At 39.4% G+C, this 19,650-nt stretch overlaps 1 protein-coding gene across 1 annotated transcript in view; it reads left to right on the top strand.

The window, feature by feature from the left end:
- Window positions 1–19,221, top strand: part of LOC147302301 (cholecystokinin receptor-like) — a 67,118-nt gene extending 47,897 nt beyond the window's left edge. The window contains exons 3-5 of the mRNA XM_086283749.1: window positions 2,180–2,441; window positions 12,871–12,998; window positions 14,830–19,221. Coding sequence (XP_086139875.1) covers window positions 2,180–2,441; window positions 12,871–12,998; window positions 14,830–15,407 — 968 coding nt within the window. The 3' untranslated portion in view covers window positions 15,408–19,221. The remainder of the gene's footprint in view (window positions 1–2,179; window positions 2,442–12,870; window positions 12,999–14,829) is intronic.
- Window positions 19,222–19,650: the final 429 nt, after the last annotated feature.

The following is a 19,650-nucleotide window of genomic DNA, read 5'->3' as shown; positions in this document are numbered from 1 at the left end:
CACATTAGAGCCACAACAGGACCCACAAGAACATGGGAACAAGTAAAAGTGGAATACAGGAGTATTCTACAGAATGGTAATATTTATCTCTTACATTGCTTTGCGTCTCTTGGCAAGGTAATACTGGCCTGTAATACTCTGTTAGTTTGTTCATAACAGCAACCAAGAAAAGGGCAGAGGAAAAAAAGACAGGTGGTGGTCCTGCACCCCCTCGTCAACAAGTTGGTTAAGTAAATAATACCCTCACGGGAATATCGATATCTCTCTATGAGCACACTGTCGCGCTGAGCTAAAGGATCCTGTCTGTCCCGCAATATACGCTGAATTCTGAGGACTCTCCTTATCAATCTTGCACCTTCCGCAATGGGTTGGTCGCGTATACGGACAGGACATGGCTGCGACAGGCTTCCCAAATCCACCTTCGCTTTTATAGCCGTGGTCTCTCATCTTGATTACACGAAGTAATTTACAATTACTACTCTGAAATATGAATTACATCTGTAATAATCACATACATGTAATAGAATGTTAATAGTACATTTCCCTTTTTTAGGAAATGACCTGTATGTATCTGTGTGACATCAATAAAAGGATCAAGTGCTGCATTATCTTTAGTTACATTGATAATATTTATTTATGGTGAAACAGTGGAAAAATATCGCTGTTGCTTTCGTATAAATGAAGCGGACATACCTGCGTGGCCGCGATCTAATCCTGTTTACATAAAGTAAACCTGCTCCCGAGCAGGTTTACGCTTACGGCTCTGTTGCTATGACAGCAAGTCCCGGATGAGCTTCGGGGAACCGACTGATCCAGGATCACGCGAAATCGTCAACAATCTAATCCGGCTAACCTACTTAGCGAGGTACGAAGAACGGGCCCCAGGTCTCTGGTGACCTGGGTTAGGCTTTGTGGTAAAGTTTGAGTTTAGCTGATTTTCACTCGTTACAAGACTTAATTGAAATGTAACATCCTTTAGCCTTTTTTGCTGTTTCCCATGTGTCTAAAACAAAATGTGACCATAACCTGGATTTTAACACCAGCTATTTAAAACTCATACCAAAAACCTGTTAGACTTGTAAAGGTCCTTTCATTCCTAAGCTAAAGTTCTTGCTTACATTGGAATGCAGTCTGGGTAGCGATGTCACTCTCCAGGCAGTGAAGATGGCATCACTGGTAACATTGTTATCACATAAATTATGCTCTGTATGCTTCACGTCTTTAGTGCATAGTGCATTCACATTTCTAAAAGGGTGCTTAAAGCCCACAAGTTAAATTGGCTTTCTAGTCTGACTGATATCCAGATAGCAGAGACTTTAAACCTAATCTGGGCGATGTTTGGCACTTAGTTACAGCATTGAAAAGTATCCTGTTGGATCTGTGGCTGAACTGTTGCCATCAGTCAGTTTTGGTCCAGAGAAAACAGGGCCACATTGCTACTGTTGATGGAGCAGCCTGACATTTATTTGACTTTGAACTAGGAGGCTCTTGTATTGCAAGGGTGTGTTCTTTCACATACTTTTCTCCTCTGTAAATAGTCACGGCTGCTTATGACATGTTTAAACAAACAATTTGTTTGTTAGTGTTAACTAAAAGATGAGCAAATATTAGACTTAAATGTATGTGCTTAGTACTGCTCTATTTCCAAAATGTGCCATTAGTACATAGACATGTTTCTTGTCAACAGGTTGATATTTGTTATACTGAGTAAAAGTGATGGCACATTTTGTGAGATATTCCAAGGGGATGGGTTATGTCATAAAAATAATTCAGGTAATATTCTCTTTCTCATGTTTTCCTCTTGTGGACACAGGGGATCCAATTAAGCAGCACAATACAAAATGTTAAATGCAATTTTAACATGATGTAGAGCGATTTTGCCAGGTGTGCCACTTAAAAGTCAGGAGTAAAGCATGTTTTCAGTCAAATGAATGAACAAATATGTCTGCCTTCTTTTTCACTTTATGCTTTTAGTTCAGTTCAGATGTTTTTCGGTATCTCAGGGTGGCACCCGGAGAACCTTGTGGAGAGTCCAAACTGAAGGATAACCAAATGATTTATCTATTGAGAAGTACGAACGTAGAATGTAAATTTTGCAACAATGTGTCTCTTTGTGTATAAGAAGTGAGTCGACTGGCTTTGCAAATGTTTTCTTAGTCTCATTTATTTTCTCTTCCAGGAGTCTCCGTCAGCATCTCCACCTTCAGCCTGGTGGCCATTGCTATCGAAAGATACAGTGCCATCTGTAACCCACTGAAATCCCGTGCATGGCAGACCCGATCTCACGCCTATCGCGTCATCGCTGCTACCTGGGTGGTGTCATTGTTAATCATGGTGCCCTATCCGGTGTTTAGCACTCTCAAGTCTTTCCCAAGGCATAATGGTACTGTGGGCCGCATGTGCCGCTTGGACTGGCCCAATCCACAATCTGAGCAGGCCTGGTAAGTGCTTATTAACATGTTATGTTAAACTATTTGCCGCCAGAGAAAGAAATATAAAAGATAGGTGAAAAAAAGCATGGTCTGTAATCAGTTTATCAGACATATCTTTATGTAAAGAAAAAAATATCTGTGTGGGCTGGATGACTAGTTTGGAAATGATGACTGCCAGCTATTTTAAAGCAATAATATCTACCATTCTCAATAGATAAACTCTTGCCAGCGTCTGTGAAAAGCAAGACTTCACATGCATTACAATTATTTGGTGTGATGTCTTCACAACCTTGACAGGGATAAGTGAGTAAAATATGAATGCAATGGAAATGGAATACAGTTTCCATGGCTTTGCTTCCAAAAGTGTGGAAATTCTTGGATTCTCACTTACATTAAGTGGAATTATGTCATTTGTGACCAAGAAGAAGTAACTAAAAGTTTCTTTTACTGAAAACGCTGCGTCCAGATAAGCAGAATCAACTTTTTGGGAATCAAGTTTTCGACTATAAATTGATGACATTTCAATACAATTTTCCTGTCAACTACAAATCCATCTCCTGTCAGTATAATCTGGTCAACTATAGATCAAAGTCTTTTCAGTAGCTAATTATAACAGGACAACTTTGAATCAATATTTTTCCTATGGCATTACTATTACACTGTCAGGTTTCATCAATATTTTAACTTTGATTTGATATTTATTTAGCATTGAGATTTCAATCTTGACCATAATGATGATTTGGATGAAAAAAACAACATTAATTTAATGTGATTTTGCTATTTGGGCAGAACCGTATTAGATTACTAAAACCGTGATTTTTTTGCGAGAATGTCTCACGACAGTGACGTAAGTGAGTGCGCCGTTAGTGACAACAGCTGTGTGCAGATCAACAGTGGATCATATATCGATTGTGGGAGAGAGTATGAGCGTGCAGCGTTTAAAGCGTGGAAGTACTGACCTTACTTTGAGTTTGATTCCATAAAAAGTGACAAAAACATTAGCGTCCATCGTGCGTGGGAAGAAAACTTCTTTTTACTGCGAAAATAACCCCTAAACTTCCAAGCAAGCACCGAGTGCACTATGACATAATGGGAAATTCACAAAGAAACTCGTGGATTCTTCAACTGACCGCGGCACACCTGCACCAGGGTAAACCTCCGCCTACCGCAGTCCTGCTTTACAGGTGAAAATAGAGCAACAGGACCGCTGAGTCTTTGACTTTATTTATTTTCTGCTGTGTTTTACTTGCATCTATTTGAAAGAGTAAGTGTAAACACAAAAAACATTTTATTTTATGTGCTGGAATGTGCAGAAAATAGGTTTAAATGTTAAACTAATTTATTCAAGTCAGAGAATGTTGCATATAATTAAATTTTTGCTTGATGCATAAAGTTGAAAGATTAAAGCTGATAAAACAAGTTTTAAAAAGAGACTTTTCCATTTGATTACATTTTGTATGATGGATTATGCAGAAAACGTATACCAATAAATGGAGGCACTAGGAAAAAAAGGAAATAACTACATTATTACACAAATATTCTGCAGATAATGTGTCTACCCTCAGTGTGATCATTTCACTGTCTTTTTAAATTAATGCAATAATTTCTTCTTTCCCTACTCTTTGCTTAGAAAGAGGGAAGAGCAAATCTTATGAGAAGGTCAAGAGAGAACCGATTATTGCCGTTACAGTCTGGATTGCTCCACGTTAGGAAATTCATCTATTCATCTATAGCTCTCTAAAGGCCAGTAAAACCAGCTTTCTTGTTCAAAAGCTCCCCCAAATAGATGGATACCACCTCAGAGAAGACACGTTAAATCCTCTTGGGATATACTACTCAGGGATTTTTATAGATCTGTCTGTGAAAACTTTGGATTCTGTACGATGGTGCAATTAAAGTGAAGAAGAAGATGAACATGGCCAGAACTTGTACATCTCTTTTTCTCTCTTTTTGACAGCCTTTTGTGGTGGAACACTGACGAATTCTCTTTTCTCTGACTGTCTATCAAGCTCTTAAGCTTCACTGAGAAAGATGAGGCAGTGGGAGAGCAGTTAATTAGCCTGTTCAGTGAGGAGGTGGAGGAGGAAGGAGAAGACAATCAAGACTCAGATGTCAAAAGTTTCCATGTCACAGAGTACAAGCGCATTTCAACTTTTAATTCCTTGTCAGGGGTTAAAGCTTCCTAAGAGATAACACAATCTAGCTTTCGCTAGATGAAATGGACACCTAATCACCGAAGCAGCCATTTTTAGGTTGAGATCCATAAAAGAGCCATAAAGTGGTTAAAAGTCAAAGTCAAGCAAAGTATATATTTGCACTTACACATCATGTTCACTGACAAAGTTGCAAAAAGTACTCTGAAACGATGACTAATCTTATTCATTATTCACTCCACGTTTTGATCTGAGCAGATAACATTTTGCATTAAAAAGGAAACTGTATGGTTCTAACATTATGAATGGAGTGTCTTTGACTCTGTCGATTTTTCATTATCAGCGTTGGACCTTTATTTAGACCTAAAATACATCTAAATCGTATCTAAATTACAGCTGATCAACTATTCAGATCAGAGCTCTGATTTTCAGTAGATAAACGAGTGCAAGATTTGGGTCTAAAACAGAAGCCTATGTTAGTGTTGCACATCTGCATTCCTTTTAATAGCTATCTGTAGGTGACTTAGGTGATTGGTAAATGGACTGGTTCTCACATTACATTACTTTTCTACTCTACTAGAGCACTCAAAGCATGTTATTCATAAAGGCACTCTTTTCTATGCCTAAGTGCTTTCTATCTAACATTCAATGCAACTGCAAAAAAACTTGTTGTTCTGTTGTTGGCCTTTCAATTTAGCTCTTGCCGCAGCCAGAATAAAAGTCACGAAAGAACAGATTTTCTCTATCGTGAAACTGTATTAATAATAATGACAGCTCTTCACTATAGCCAGTGTAATATGTTGATCGTTATTATCATTTTGCACTTCTTCCTCATGAAGGTGTGCGCTGTCACTCCCTTTCCTGTTCAAGCACTTCTTCAACCAGTTAGCATTCTACCAACGCAAAACATTATCAATGGCAGATTAAGTTCTGCACACAGGCATCACTCTGGGAGCCAAAAACTACATAGACTAATGTGGTACCATAAATTCTGCTGGAGGCTTCACCATGGGACTTCCTACTCAGTGAAACTATGGTGGATTTCTTTTTATGTACAATCTCTGCTTCTATCTCAGACTTAATAAAGCAAAGCATAGCTGGATTTTACAATTTTATTTAAAGATGACTCTTGCAATTAATTTGTTAATTCTTCTTTTTGTTTGTTTTAGTAGTTTTCAGATGCATAACCATACAGCTAAAATCCACAACCTTAGAGACAATTTGAAGATGTATTAAGTTCTCGACCTTATCGTCCAACTAAAATCTGAGATATAAATAAAGCTGAACAAATATCCTTTGTAGCCATTTGAAGAGTTTTGAAGAGCCCCCTTTTGATCTTAACATAAACTACTGCTGGAAAGCTTGGGATCATTCTCAGATGTCCTCATTTTTGAAAGAAAAGCATATTTTTTTTCTCTAATTTAAAATTAAATTGACCAAAATTGTTGTGAATGGAAAATAATGATTATGACACAGTGGAACAGTTGTTCGCACTGTTGCCTCAGAGCAAGGGTTTGAATCTGCCAGCTGGCCGGGCCTTTCTGTGTGGAGCGTCCATGCTCTCCCTGCGCTTCCATGGGTTTTCTCCGTGTGCTTCCTCCCACAATCCAAAGACATCCATGTAACTGCTACATCAGCTGTAATGGTTTCTTTGTGTCTGTGTTGGCCCTGTGATGGACTAGCAACCTGACTGGGACATACCCTGGGTCTTGCCCAGAGACAGCTGGGACACGCTCCAGCCACCCCCAACAACCCTGGATTGAGTGAGTGGCTAAGAAAACAGACAGATGTAATCAATCATTATAAAATCATTAATGGTTTAATGACTAAATGGTTTAATCTGTGTAGGCCTAGAAACAGCCATCACTCCTTTTTTTCAGTGACACATTGGGTTCCCTAATGCTATTTGATCACGTGAAAGACCAAATTGATCATGATTGCACAACTGAAAACTGTTGTGCTAATTAAAAAGCAATAAATTTGGCTTGTTAAGTTTTCTGGAGCATTAGCCTCTGTGGGTTCGATTATAGTATATAAATGGGCAAAAATAAAGAGCCGTGAGATATGCTAAGTATTTTTGAAGAATATTCCCAAAGGGAAAACTGCCAAAAACAACCCTCAAGATGGTAATGATACCAGACATTTTTAGTGACTCTAACCTTTAAAACACTGCAAACTGTAAAGCACTCTTTGACTCTTGTCTGTGAAGTGCTATATGACTAAATATTGTGTGCTTACTTGAAAGGATTCATGCACTCAAAACAGTAATCATCATCAGCCTCATCATCGGTGCTGTGCCTGTAGATAATCTGTCTGCAGCAGGTGTCTTTTGCCTAACACAGCATATTTCACTGTAACTGATGGTGAAGAAAATCCGTACGCCATGTTATGAGTAAAAATCTGGGACTTCAGGACTTCAGCATTCTGGGGTAAGGCCAGTCTAAAGCGTCAGCTCACTGATCACATTGGCCTACATGGGCGAGAATGCGTTTGAGGGAAAATGTTTGCTTTTAAACTATATTTTGCATCATTCACAAATATTAAATTAGCTTGACAATCCTTGATCATTTATGACTGTGTGCTGCATTGTAAATGCAACATTTAAACATTTCAAAAGGGCTCTTTGTTTCATTGTAAATCTGTTTTAGGATTTACTGCCAGGGTCTATTGGCCCAAATAACTCTACAGTTTATCTGTTTTGTTTTTTTTAAAAATTGCCTTTAATTTCCTTCCCTGGAATCCAACTGAATGAGTCATTAATGCAAGCTGTTATTATGACCTCCATCCATCAAACCATCCAACCAATTCCTCAACTGCTTGAAACCTTTCCCAGCTGTCATTAGGCAAGAGATAGGGCACACGGGTCACCAGAGTGACCTGCAGTTACATTTTAGGAAAATGGTTTCTATTAATATTGAATTGCCTCGGTTATTGTCATTATAACATCAGAGTTTTTGGTTTCAAAACGCCACGCAGAGCAAATAAAAAGTTGAACCCTGAAACATGTAGGTTAGAATCTTCCTTTATAGAGTCGGTTGTTTAGTTTAGTTGGAGAACTTTTGACTCGACTACTTGCTGCTGTTACACGTGTTCGTTTCTGATAACCTTCAAGTTTTTGGCGCCGTGAACACCTGTAAACGGTAAATGGCCTGCATTTGTATAGCGCTTTACTTAGTTCCTAAGGACCCCAAAGTGCTTTACACTACATTCAGTCATTCACCCATTCACACACACATTCACACACTGGTGATAGCAAGCTACATTGTAGCCACAGCTGCCCTGTGGCGCACTGACAGAGGCGAGTGACACCTGTAGTCTGACTTAATCCAATCAGTGTTTTATTTTCTGAACACTGCTATGCTTTGCTCATTTACTTTCTGGTCTGAATAATAAAGCCTTTTACATTAAAAAAAAGAGCCTCCTGCTTTGTGGCGACCCTCCAGCAGGTGCACTATTAGCTGAGTTAGTGCTTTCCAGCTCTGACTGAACAGGACTGGAAATTAAAAGTGCAAAAGAAATTTATGACATATGCACCATCATTTTCTTTGATGATTAATGCGAGCCAAACGCATCTTTCCTGCTTGATAATCATGTTGCTTTCAGGTGATGTGGGAAAAGAGGTAGCTATGAATATTCAACATGTTTTTTTCCCTCTGCTTCAGCTCTACCCATCTGGGTTTTCCCTTTGAGGCAAAACAAGCGCAGATCCACTACTGCTGTTTTTAAATGCTGTTTCCACACTCCCGCGTGGTCACTTCCACACAGCTTTTGTCTAACAGATTTTCCACAGTATTAAACTGCCAGCTGATAGACGCCTTTATTTATTTTTTTATTTTTAATGAGAAGTGCTGAGTTCAGAGAGTTGCCCAAGCAGACATTAGAATATCAGACAATGAATGAAACATGGCCTCTTCCTGTGTGCTGTCGCTTTTATGTGCTGACTGATGCACCGCAGACACCGGCAGTTAAGAAGAGCATTCTCTCATTACTACCAATCAAATGGGAGATCTGGCTGCATCTACTCAGCGCCGGTCCATTTATTTATTACCTTGCTTGTGCGTGCTCGTGTTTTGCTTTACTTGTACACGCCACCTTCTCCTCTCTCTCTAATACACACATTCGTTCATTCGATTCACTAATACAGTCTCTGGTTTTCCAGTCCCAGGTGGGAAAACTCAGCAGCTTTCAAACAAAGCTCCAGAGCGTCGAAGGACTTCCACAGAATATGTGCGGAGGGGTTTCCGTCAGATACTGTGACAGAGCTGACAGAGGCTCTAAGCCCTTTGAACCTTTTTGCACTACTCAGAAATTCCTCTGTCAACATTTTGCTCTGCTTTTTTCTTTTTTTTGCTCTACACTCAGTTCATAACTTTTTCTTTGATGTGCCACCAATCTAAGCACTGCAGAAAGCTGGGATTGGTATTCTTTGTCGTCTGTGAATAGAAAACATTCGTGTACCCAGTCTAAATCAGTTGAAAACATCCCCAATAATTAGATAATCTTTTAACTGTATTTGTAAATGTTATGTGCACATTTACATACAAACCGGACACTCTGGGTTTAATAGTTTACAGCCTTTTTTATCAGCAGCATAAGAGCCACACAGAAAGTTCTAATATTTAACTCTCGCACATTGGTTTAAAGTGGAACACAATTAAAATCATTGGCGTTATTCAGTGGTTTGAGTGGAGATTCTTGCTATTGATCTCAAATGACCAAGTTATCTAACTGCAGCAAACAGCTGATGTGTACTAAATGCTCATTTACAACTACACGCTTCTACCTGGACAGCATTAGTAGCTTATTTATCTAATTTTCATTCGACTCATCAACGGTCTGATTCAAGCTGTTTAAGGTCACTTTACCCTTCACTTAAGACAGCTTTCCAGCTAGTTTGTGTTTAGCAGTTCTGGGGTACTGAGTATTAGACATGATTGAGACATAAGTGTGTTTGGGACTTTTTAATCCCATTGCAATTATAAACAAGTGTTAAACTGGGCTGAAATGATCCAGAATGGCATTCTGGCCCCTTCAATTAGTGAGCAATAGAATCTTGTAGACAGGTTAATAATGCGAATGACTGTCAAATGGACCAGTTCTTACTTGTGCTGCAGACTCTTGTTGCTTCCCGCGGCGGTATGGAAACACTTGCACAGTAATAAGAAAATATTGTTAGCCCACGGGCTGCTTACATCTTCAGTGCATTCATTTGGCCTTCTCTTCCCAGTGATGCGTTTATGGTGCAGATGTAAAAAAAACAACGTTTAAGTCATGCTATGATACTCAGCATCCAGATAGGAGCTACTGAAGACAAGCAAGCATAAATGGATTTTTTTTAGGTGCCAAGTCCTTTCCACTGGAACTTTTCAAACAGCTTGACAAACATGACCAAACACACAAACTGTGTCGGTGCAGTTTGTTGCACAGCGTGCCTGCTAGCGAATGTTGAGTTTCCCACTCTTAGTGTTGCGCACAGGAGAGGAAGATGAGAGGTTATTTTCAAAAGTTAGGACTGCACACCAAATCCATTGTTCTAATTCGTTTTAAAGTTTTTAAGTCAGATATTGAATCTATGCATGCTGTGCTGCTGAATTATGTTTTTGTGAAATGTTTTGCAGAACAAATTGAAGTAGGTCTAAACTCATTTTGTGATAATACTGTACTAGACAGTTTGGTGCTGATTAGATTCACTCACTAAATTCTACCTTTTATCCTTATAGTATCTACAGGTTGGATCTCATCTTTACAGCTACAGTACCTCTCAGAACAGGCTCTGCCGCGTATCCAGGGCTAACACACAGACAACCATTCACACTCACATTCACATCTATGGGCAATTTGGAGTTTCCAATAAACTTATCCCCACTAACTGCATGTCTTTGGACTGTGGGAGGAAGCCCCGGCCGGAGAGTGGAATTGAACTCTTGTTGCTGTGAGGCAAACCACTGTGGCACTGTGCTCAATTTAACCCCGAATTATGTATATGTTGTTGTTTGAATATGGTAGTTGAAACAGTGTGAAAAAGTAGTTGCAGCCTTTTATCACATTTAAATGTTTCAGATCATCAAATAAATTTAAATTCTAGACAAACATAGCCTGAGTAAATACAAAATTCAGTTTTTAAATTATGATTTCATTTATTAAGGAAAAAAAAAACTATCCAAACCAAACTGATCCGAGGTGGTAAAGTAATTAACTTCCTGTTTAAGTCATAAATTAACTGCTATTATCCACTATTTTTTTGAAACCTGAGAGATGAGATTCAGTTTCACTAGCCTCACCCAGGCCCGATTTCTATTTAAACAGGACCTGTCTGACAAAGCGAAATAGGCTAAAAATGTCAAAAAGCAACACATCATGCCATAATCTAAAGAAACAACTGAAAAGCACGCCACTGATATCTAGTGAGGAAAGGGAAAGACATCTCTAAGGCTTTGTTGAGCCATTTCTAAGTCCTGTGAACCACAGTCAGAGCTTTAATCCAAAAAGTGAAAACAATTCAAACAGTGTTAACCTTCCCAGGAGTCGTCACCCTACCAAAATTACTCCAACTCCACGCTGATGACTTATCCAGGAGGTCACAAAAGAACTCAGAACAACATCCAGAGAACTACATGCCTCACTTGCCTTAGTTAGGGTCATGATTCAATAATACGAAAGAATCTGAGCAAAAATGGCATTCATGGGAGGGTTCTAAGAAGAAAAACACAGCTGACTGAAAAGAACTCAATCACATCTTTGAGGGGAAAAAACATCTGGGATACTCTGTGGACTGGTGAGACAAAAATTGAGCAGAACCAAAAATGAGCTTTTTGGGACGTATGCATCATTTGGCATAAAACTCACACCAACAGTCAGACATGGTGGTGGCAGTGTGCTAGTGGGCCGGGGCTGCTTTCTTCCTTCAGGACTTGATACAAATTAGTTATAATTGATGGAACCATGATTTGTGCTCTCTATCAGACAATGATATAAATGATTCTCCTGAAGGAGAATACCGAGCCATCAGTTCATGCCCTGAAGCTCAAGTGCACTTGTGCACCCACTTATACAGTGGGTCAATGATCTGAAATACATCAGCAATGGTGTGAATGGTTTGAAAAACAAAATGAAGGTTTTGGAGTGGCCTTGTCAAAGTCGGAGTCAAATCAGATTGAGATGCTTTGGAAATGATTTATATTTTAGTGTGGCTAATGTGCAAAAAACTAAGAAATAAAGAAGCAGGCAAATATCTTTTCACAGTGCTGAAGCTACAAAAAAAGACAGCTACCAAAAAGATTTAACTCAAATGTACTATATTTTATACCTGGCAGTATAGTGGTTGGCAATGTTTTAGACACCACCCATGGCCGTAAGAATGGATGGATAGTTTTATAACTTGTAATATTTGATATTTTTGCCTTTTACCTGTAGAAAATGTTGAGAAACTGAGAAATTTGTCTTTTGAACAAGTTTTTACTGGGTGAGAGGTGATCATAGTCTTTTTATTAGCAAACATTTTTCTAAGTAAAGCAAAACTAAACATATAAAATACATTTTTATGCAGATGACATAGTCCTGCATGGACAGGATTCTTCAGCGCCAACTTATCAAACTAAGGATTGTATTTTTCCAGTGTTTTTCAGACATGTCTTAAGATCCTCAAACTTGTACTGATTGATGACAAAACAAAAACAGTACTTTCTACACTATGATCTTCTAATCTACATATGTTGGGATATTGACACTGGAAAAAGCATGGTGCAAAGCCCTGTTGTGTCATGCATCTCAAAAAGGTGTTTAAGGAAAGAATTTGTAGTAATTATTATGCCAGTTGGTCTTCATGTACAGTAAGTAAGTTAAAACTTCATACTGTTGTTCTGGTCTTCCAATAAGGCTGCGGCAAAAAAACCCAAAAAAACCCCACTACTGGTGATATATACAAACGCTGCAGCATCAAGAGTATCACCAGAGGTAAACAGCTCAAAGAAAAACAGAGTGTAAAGGCGGGTTACACTGCAGGGTGCTGAGGGGGGTCATGGTCTGCAGAGAGGAGCTGCAGAACTAACCTGAGATGCTGCAGTACATTTTGCTAAGAAGCAAAGGGGGTAAAGATAACTGTTGGGAGGAGCATCTGTAGGGCCTTTAGCCCATCTCCTGGATGTGCATGGCAATACAGAGGCAAAGAGAAAAACAGTTACGCTCACAAGCAAATTTTTCAGCTGGATTTCTTCAGCTTTGAGGACTGATTTAGTTGCAAATCTGTGATTTTTACACCCCTTTTATTCCATTCTGGCTGTTTTCAGGTACGTGCTGCTGCTGCTCATTCTGTTCTTTATCCCGGGAGTGGTGATGAGTATAGCCTATGGTCTGATCTCCAGAGAGCTCTACCGGGGCATTCAGTTTGAGCTGGGCCAGAGCAAGGAGGCAACTGGTGAGATCCATTATACATTTAATCCAATTGTGAAAGGATTGTTGTTTGCATTGATTTAACTTGTAGTGAAGATGAAAAATCACTTTCTCCAGACCCAAATGGGGCTGCCATAAATTACATGTGGAAGGCAGGAAACAATCAGAAGGGCCAGTAAATGTTCCCCGACTATAAATGGCTAGTAAATATAAGACATATGCTATTGTGAAAATAAACATGTGCCTACTTGAGTTTTATTGTTATGCACTTAGATAGCACACTGTCATTTCCAGGCAACAGCAGCAAATAAATATTTCTACACATATACAAAGGGACATTTGTGTAATCTGCCTCAAGCAGAGAATGACATATTTTGTTGCTACCTGGAGGTTCTGCACCTGTTCCATCCAAAAATATACTCCACTGTCCTTGGAACCACTCGGGTTGTTGTCTTGCGGCTGATATTCTCCATTTAAACAGAAACAGAAAAAAATATATCTGATATAGCTGAAATACGGTCACTTTAGGTCAATTATAACTGCTGCTATAACTGTGTGTATCAGCAGCACCAGTTTCCATGGAGTCCAGTCTTGAGTGTGATTCATCAAGGTGGGGAACATGTGAAACAGAATTCAGTAGTGATGGTAATTTATTACTGAAATAAAATTAGAAAATAGATCGTAGCAAAATAAACTTCCATCCTTGCATGGAATTCCACATGGAGTTGAATCATTTAGAGTTGGGTTAGGGTTATTTTAAGCTACAGGATAATTATGCAATTTTCAGACACTAGCAGACGGTGCGTTGCAAATCAGGTTTTACATTTTGGTTGGCATCACAGTCATTTTGTTTAAATGTGTTTCATTCAGGTGTTCTAAAAAGATGAAAGCGTGTAAGAATGGAAATGAACCTTTCAAAGCCATTGCCACATTGTTTCCACTGTAGAAGTGTGAACAAACAGAAATGAAGGCTAAAGTGCTCCAAGCAATTTGTTATATTGTTACACTACTGAGAAATCTAATGTCATTAATGCTTAACTTTGGAAACGTTACACCCAAGAACTGCATGTGAAGTAAACCCAAACACACCTGCTAATCCATGATTAAGATCAGAGGAAAGCCTGGTTTCTGCCTGACATCTCTTCCTGTTAAAAGGGAGTTCTTCATCCCCGCCGTTGACTAGTTCTTGTTCACATGGGTTATACATACGGAGAGTGTTTGAGGGTAAGATTTAACAAAATAAGTATTTAAGATTAAGTTTAGAAATGTTATTTCATCCATCCATCCATCCATCCATCCATTCATCCATCCATCCATCCATCCATCCATCCATCCATCCATTTTCTTCCACTTATTCAATTCAGGGTTGCAGGGAGGGGTGGAGCCTATCCTAGCCACAATTTTATTCATTTTACAAATTACTTTGATTTTGATGATTATTTCGTTAAAGATCATGAGGTAGAATATATTTTTAGAACCTACTAATAAACAAATAGTGAAATTAGTTCTCCAAACTCTGGACATACTGAAGCTATGTGTCAAAATATCGGTATAGCTAAACAGCTAATGTTAACGTGTGCTGGCCAGGATAGCATTTATGATAACTGTTTAATACTTAAATGTTGTTCAAACGGGAGATTTATCGACCCCTGAAATTCCTCCTAAAGGGTTTGCTCAGTGTTATGAAATTTAACCACTTCAGTTGTTAGTGAGGGAAGGTGGGGTGTTTCTAACTGTCTGCAGCTGTGTCAGCTGCAGGAAGCCAAAATGTATTGTAATCATGTGTCACCTGTTTCTGTTAATGACACGTGATTTAAGGTGACTCAAACTTACGCTTTCCCCCTGTACTTCTACAGGCCAGAAAAATGGTGTAGACAGACCTTTGACAGGGCCGAATGACGATGATGATGGCTGCTACATCCAGGTATCCAAAAAGCCCTCCTCTTCTGTGGAGCTTCCCACCCTCTCTGCCTCATCTAGCACCGTGCAGGTCAAGACTGAGCGCGCCCGCAGCAACACCTCCGAGGCTAAGCTGCAGGCTAAGAGGCGCGTCATCCGCATGCTGATGGTGATCGTAGCACTCTTCTTCATCTGCTGGATGCCCTTGTTCACAGTCAATACCTGGAAAGCCTTTGACATGAAGTCTGTCACCAAAGCCCTCTCAGGAGCACCCATCTCTTTCATCCACCTCCTGTCCTACACGTCGGCCTGTGTCAACCCCATCATTTACTGCTTCATGAACACACGTTTTCGCAAGGCTCTGCTGTCCACTTTTGCCTGCTGCAGTCGCAACCGTCTGTGCCGCAAATGCTGTTGGTGCAGTGGGAGGGAAGGTGGGGAAGACGGCATCAACGCCACCTCCATGGGCACATCGATGGCGACCTCAATGTCCAAGTTCAGCTACACCACTGTAAGCACCACCGGCACCTGCTAAGCCTCGAGGAGGGCCGGGTGGTCGCATCAGTGGCTGTGGTTACAGTGTATGTGCCATCTGTTTTATTTTTTCCCTGTTTTTTTTTTTTAATCTTCTGTTTGTCACTCTTCATCTTATTATGGTGTGAGTCATGTGCTGAGTAATATCCATGCCCTTGCTTAGAGGTCTTTTTCAAAGGTCTTCTTTAAATTCTTCGTGCATGGTTGCAGAATGTGAAGTGGAGAAAATACTGTTTCTTTTTGGTGACATCCTTTTACTCCAGTTTAACTAGCAGCATCTGCTTTGTTGCATCCTGAAAAGAACATCAAGTGCCTGTGCTCTTTGTGTGGCTTTGTTTGTTCGCTAGCTGGGACGGACATTTTAGTGGGAAAACTATGTTGAAAATATAAATTCTGTGTACATATTATTCTGTCTTTAAGTTTATTTAAGGTGAACGTTTTGATGGAGACTGCTAAATAATGAAGACCGGCTAACCTACTGCGAATGGAAGGATTTCGGTTCCATTTTTGTTCATCTTCAGTCATTCAGGGCATCTTTTTCTGGTGCCAGTATTATTATTACTATTATTTTATTTTTATATTCATTAATCATTGATCTTATCATTAATATTAATGCTAATTAATCACTAGCCTATTTATTTATGACCATTTTCCCACTTGATATTATGGCTTTTGAATGAGTACTACCATGCAGGGAGTGCAGAATTATTAGGCAAGTTGTATTTTTGAGGAATAATTTTATTATTGAACAACAACCATGTTCTCAATGAACCCAAAAAAACTCATTAATATCAAAGCTGAATGTTCTTGGAAGTAGTGTTTAGTTTGTTTTTAGTTTTAGCTATTTTAGGGGGATATCTGTGTGTGCAGGTGACTATTACTGTGCATAATTATTAGGCAACTTAACAAAAAACAAATATATACCCATCTCAATTATTTATTTTTACCAGTGAAACCAATATAACATCTCCACATACACAAATATACATTTCTGACATTCAAAAACAAAACAAAAACAAATCAGCGACCAATATAGCCACCTTTCTTTGCAAGGACACTCAAAAGCCTGCCATCCATGGATTCTGTCAGTGTTTTGATCTGTTCACCATCAACATTGCGTGCAGCAGCAACCACAGCCTCCCAGACACTGTTCAGAGAGGTGTACTGTTTTCCCTCCTTGTAAATCTCACATTTGATGATGGACCACAGGTTCTCAATGGGGTTCAGATCAGGTGAACAAGGTGGCCATGTCATTAGTTTTTCTTCTTTTATACCCTTTCTTGCCAGCCACGCTGTGGAGTACTTGGACGCGTGTGATGGAGCATTGTCCTGCATGAAAATCATGTTTTTCTTGAAGGATGCAGACTTCTTCCTGTACCACTGCTTGAAGAAGGTGTCTTCCAGAAACTGGCAGTAGGACTGGGAGTTGAGCTTGACTCCATCCTCAACCCGAAAAGGCCCCACAAGCTCATCTTTGATGATACCAGCCCAAACCAGTACTCCACCTCCACCTTGCTGGCGTCTGAGTCGGACTGGAGCTCTCTGCCCTTTACCAGCCACGGGCCCATCCATCTGGCCCATCAAGACTCACTCTCATTTCATCAGTCCATGAAACCTTAGAAAAATCAGTCTTGAGATATTTCTTGGCCCAGTCTTGACGTTTCAGCTTGTGTGTCTTGTTCAGTGGTGGTCGTCTTTCAGCCTTTCTTACCTTGGCCATGTCTCTGAGTATTGCACACCTTGTGCTTTTGGGCACTCCAGTGATGTTGCAGCTCTGAAATATGGCCAAACTGGTGGCAAGTGGCATCTTGGCAGCTGCACGCTTGACTTTTCTCAGTTCATGGGCAGTTATTTGGCGCCTTGGTTTTTCCACACGCTTCTTGCGACCCTGTTGACTATTTTGATTGAAACGCTTGATTGTTCGATGATCACGCTTCAGAAGCTTTGAAATTTTGAGACTGCTGCATCCCTCTGCAAGATATCTCATTATTTTTGACTTTTCTGAGCCTGTCAAGTCCTTCTTTTGACCCATTTTGCCAAAGGAAAGGACGTTGCCTAATAATTATGCACACCTGATATAGGGTGTTGATGTCATTAGACCACACCCCTTCTCATTACAGAGATGCACATCACCTAATATGCTTAATTGGTAGTAGGCTTTTGAGCCTATACAGCCTGGAGTAAGACAACATGCATGAAGAGGATGAAGTGGACAAAATACTAATTTGCCTAATAATTCTGCACTCCCTGTATTTGGCCACAAGTAAAAGTTTTAATGGAAATGAAGTATAATATTGTTTTTTGGATGACATAATTGATCATTAACCTCCTAAGACCCGAACTTTTTCATGGCATGCATTTATATTTTCTCTTTGCTATTTGGGCTCATTGGGACCTGATGAATGTAAAAACAAAGAATTATTAAGATTAAGATTTTTTTTTGCCTGATTTTTGTTTCTGAGAAAAATGAGATCCACATACGAGCACATTCGCTTTAAATTTTGATAGAACAGTGGCAGTCTAACGTCCTCGTAAGTGGATATCAGGCCCTTGTAGAGCAAAATTTTATATTTTGGTCTAGACAACAAAAAAATGTGATGTCCACATATGTGGACACCAGGTCCTAGGAGGTTAATTAATTATTGTGCTGTTTTGGGTAAACTGGGTAAATGTTTCCCCCCACTACACTTTCTTATACTACAGAAAGGAGAAAGGAACACAAGTTTTTAATTTTTCTATGTAATTAAAAACCTCAACGTGTACAATAAATGGCCCAAAAATCCATATCTCTTCATATACTTACTAATGTGAGAGCTTTAATGAAAGAGGTGAGGACTGTTCATCCACTTATTCTGCTTGTTTGAGGCCTGGTGGTAAGCGCATATCAGAAAATGTGAATCTGCCTGAAATCTCTGCAGCACAAAGTGCAACAGTTTAGTTGGGAATATTTAGCTAGTTTCTTCTTAAACTCACCAAATCAAAAGCAACTACTGTAGCGACTCAGCAGCAGTTTTAGAGGCTTTGCGGCACCTTAGAGGTCAACCATTCTCATGTTTAACTAAACTAAAGCTTTACATGTGTAATATATAACCAGCTGTTAAGAAGGTGAAAAAGAGAGAGAAAGCACAAATGTTTGGTGAAAACCTTGCTAATAGCTAGCAAGAATGCTATAATGTAAAGCTGATCCTTCAGGGAAACAAAGGTATGAGATGGTCGGAGATAGTTGTTCAATACAGAAGTTTACCTACCTGCTAAGAATGAAAGGGGACCTGTTATTCTTTGCCTTACTTTATGTCATATGTGTAATGTATTAATGCTTGTTGTTCATGTATAGCAAAGGATCAAATACTTAGGCAAACATACATAAAATTAATCGCTGAAAGCAGAATGCTCAAGCTGTAAGCTGAAGAGAAAATGAATAATTTATATTAAAAAAAATTGGCAGCTGATGCCCAAAAGGAACAAGAAGGATGTTTACAAGGCACTGGATGCCCCTTTGCAGGCTTCTGAAAGCTGGTCAATCAGAGGAAACTGGGAAAGGAGGGAGCATAAAGAAACATGAGATAAAATGCCCTACAATCTAGCTTGGACAATGCAAAGCTATATCTGTGCATGAGGATAACAAAAAAAGATTGGTAAGAGTAATAGGTCCCCTTTTAACAGAAACATGTTCAACTGGAAGCAGGAGAGGAGGGACTGGGAAATGTTAATAGCTTGGAAAGTTTGCAAAGTGTGTTTATGTGTTGAAATTACTCTAGAAACCTCTTCGTTCAGTGTTGTATTGTACATGCGGTCATGCTGTCATGTCCAGAACTGAAAATGAAATAAAAACTAAATGAAAAAATAAATGCCTCACAATTTCAAAGAGTGGATTATTTTTCTCCTTTAAAATGTTTTTTTTCCCCAGTAAATCTTAATTACCCCCCCCCCCCCCCCAAAAAAAAACAAAAAACCTCAAACAAATAAACAAACTAACAAACAAACTTTGTTATCATTCAGTTGATAATGTTACAATATAAGAAATTGACTGTACTAATATCATTGTAATTCCATCATTAGCAGTCGAAGGGCTATTCGGAGGCAGCATGAGAGAAGAAAAGGCAGGAGTGAAGCTGTGACAGTGGGGACTTTAAATGTAGTCACTATGCCTGGTAAAGCAAGAGAGCTGGCTAATATGATGGAGAGAAGAAAGGTAGAGGTATTTGTGTGTGCAGTTGATCTGGTGGAAGGCAAGCCAAGCCAGG

Source organism: Aulonocara sp. 'chitande type north' Nkhata Bay, linkage group LG23, assembly GCF_057382095.1.
Source record: "Aulonocara sp. 'chitande type north' Nkhata Bay isolate Kocher_YH1m ecotype deep benthic linkage group LG23, A_spYH_male_GT1.1, whole genome shotgun sequence".
NCBI classification, from domain to species: domain Eukaryota; kingdom Metazoa; phylum Chordata; class Actinopteri; order Cichliformes; family Cichlidae; genus Aulonocara; species Aulonocara sp. 'chitande type north' Nkhata Bay.
Note: the sequence above shows the minus strand (reverse complement) of the source record. Positions and strands in the feature narration are given on the sequence as shown.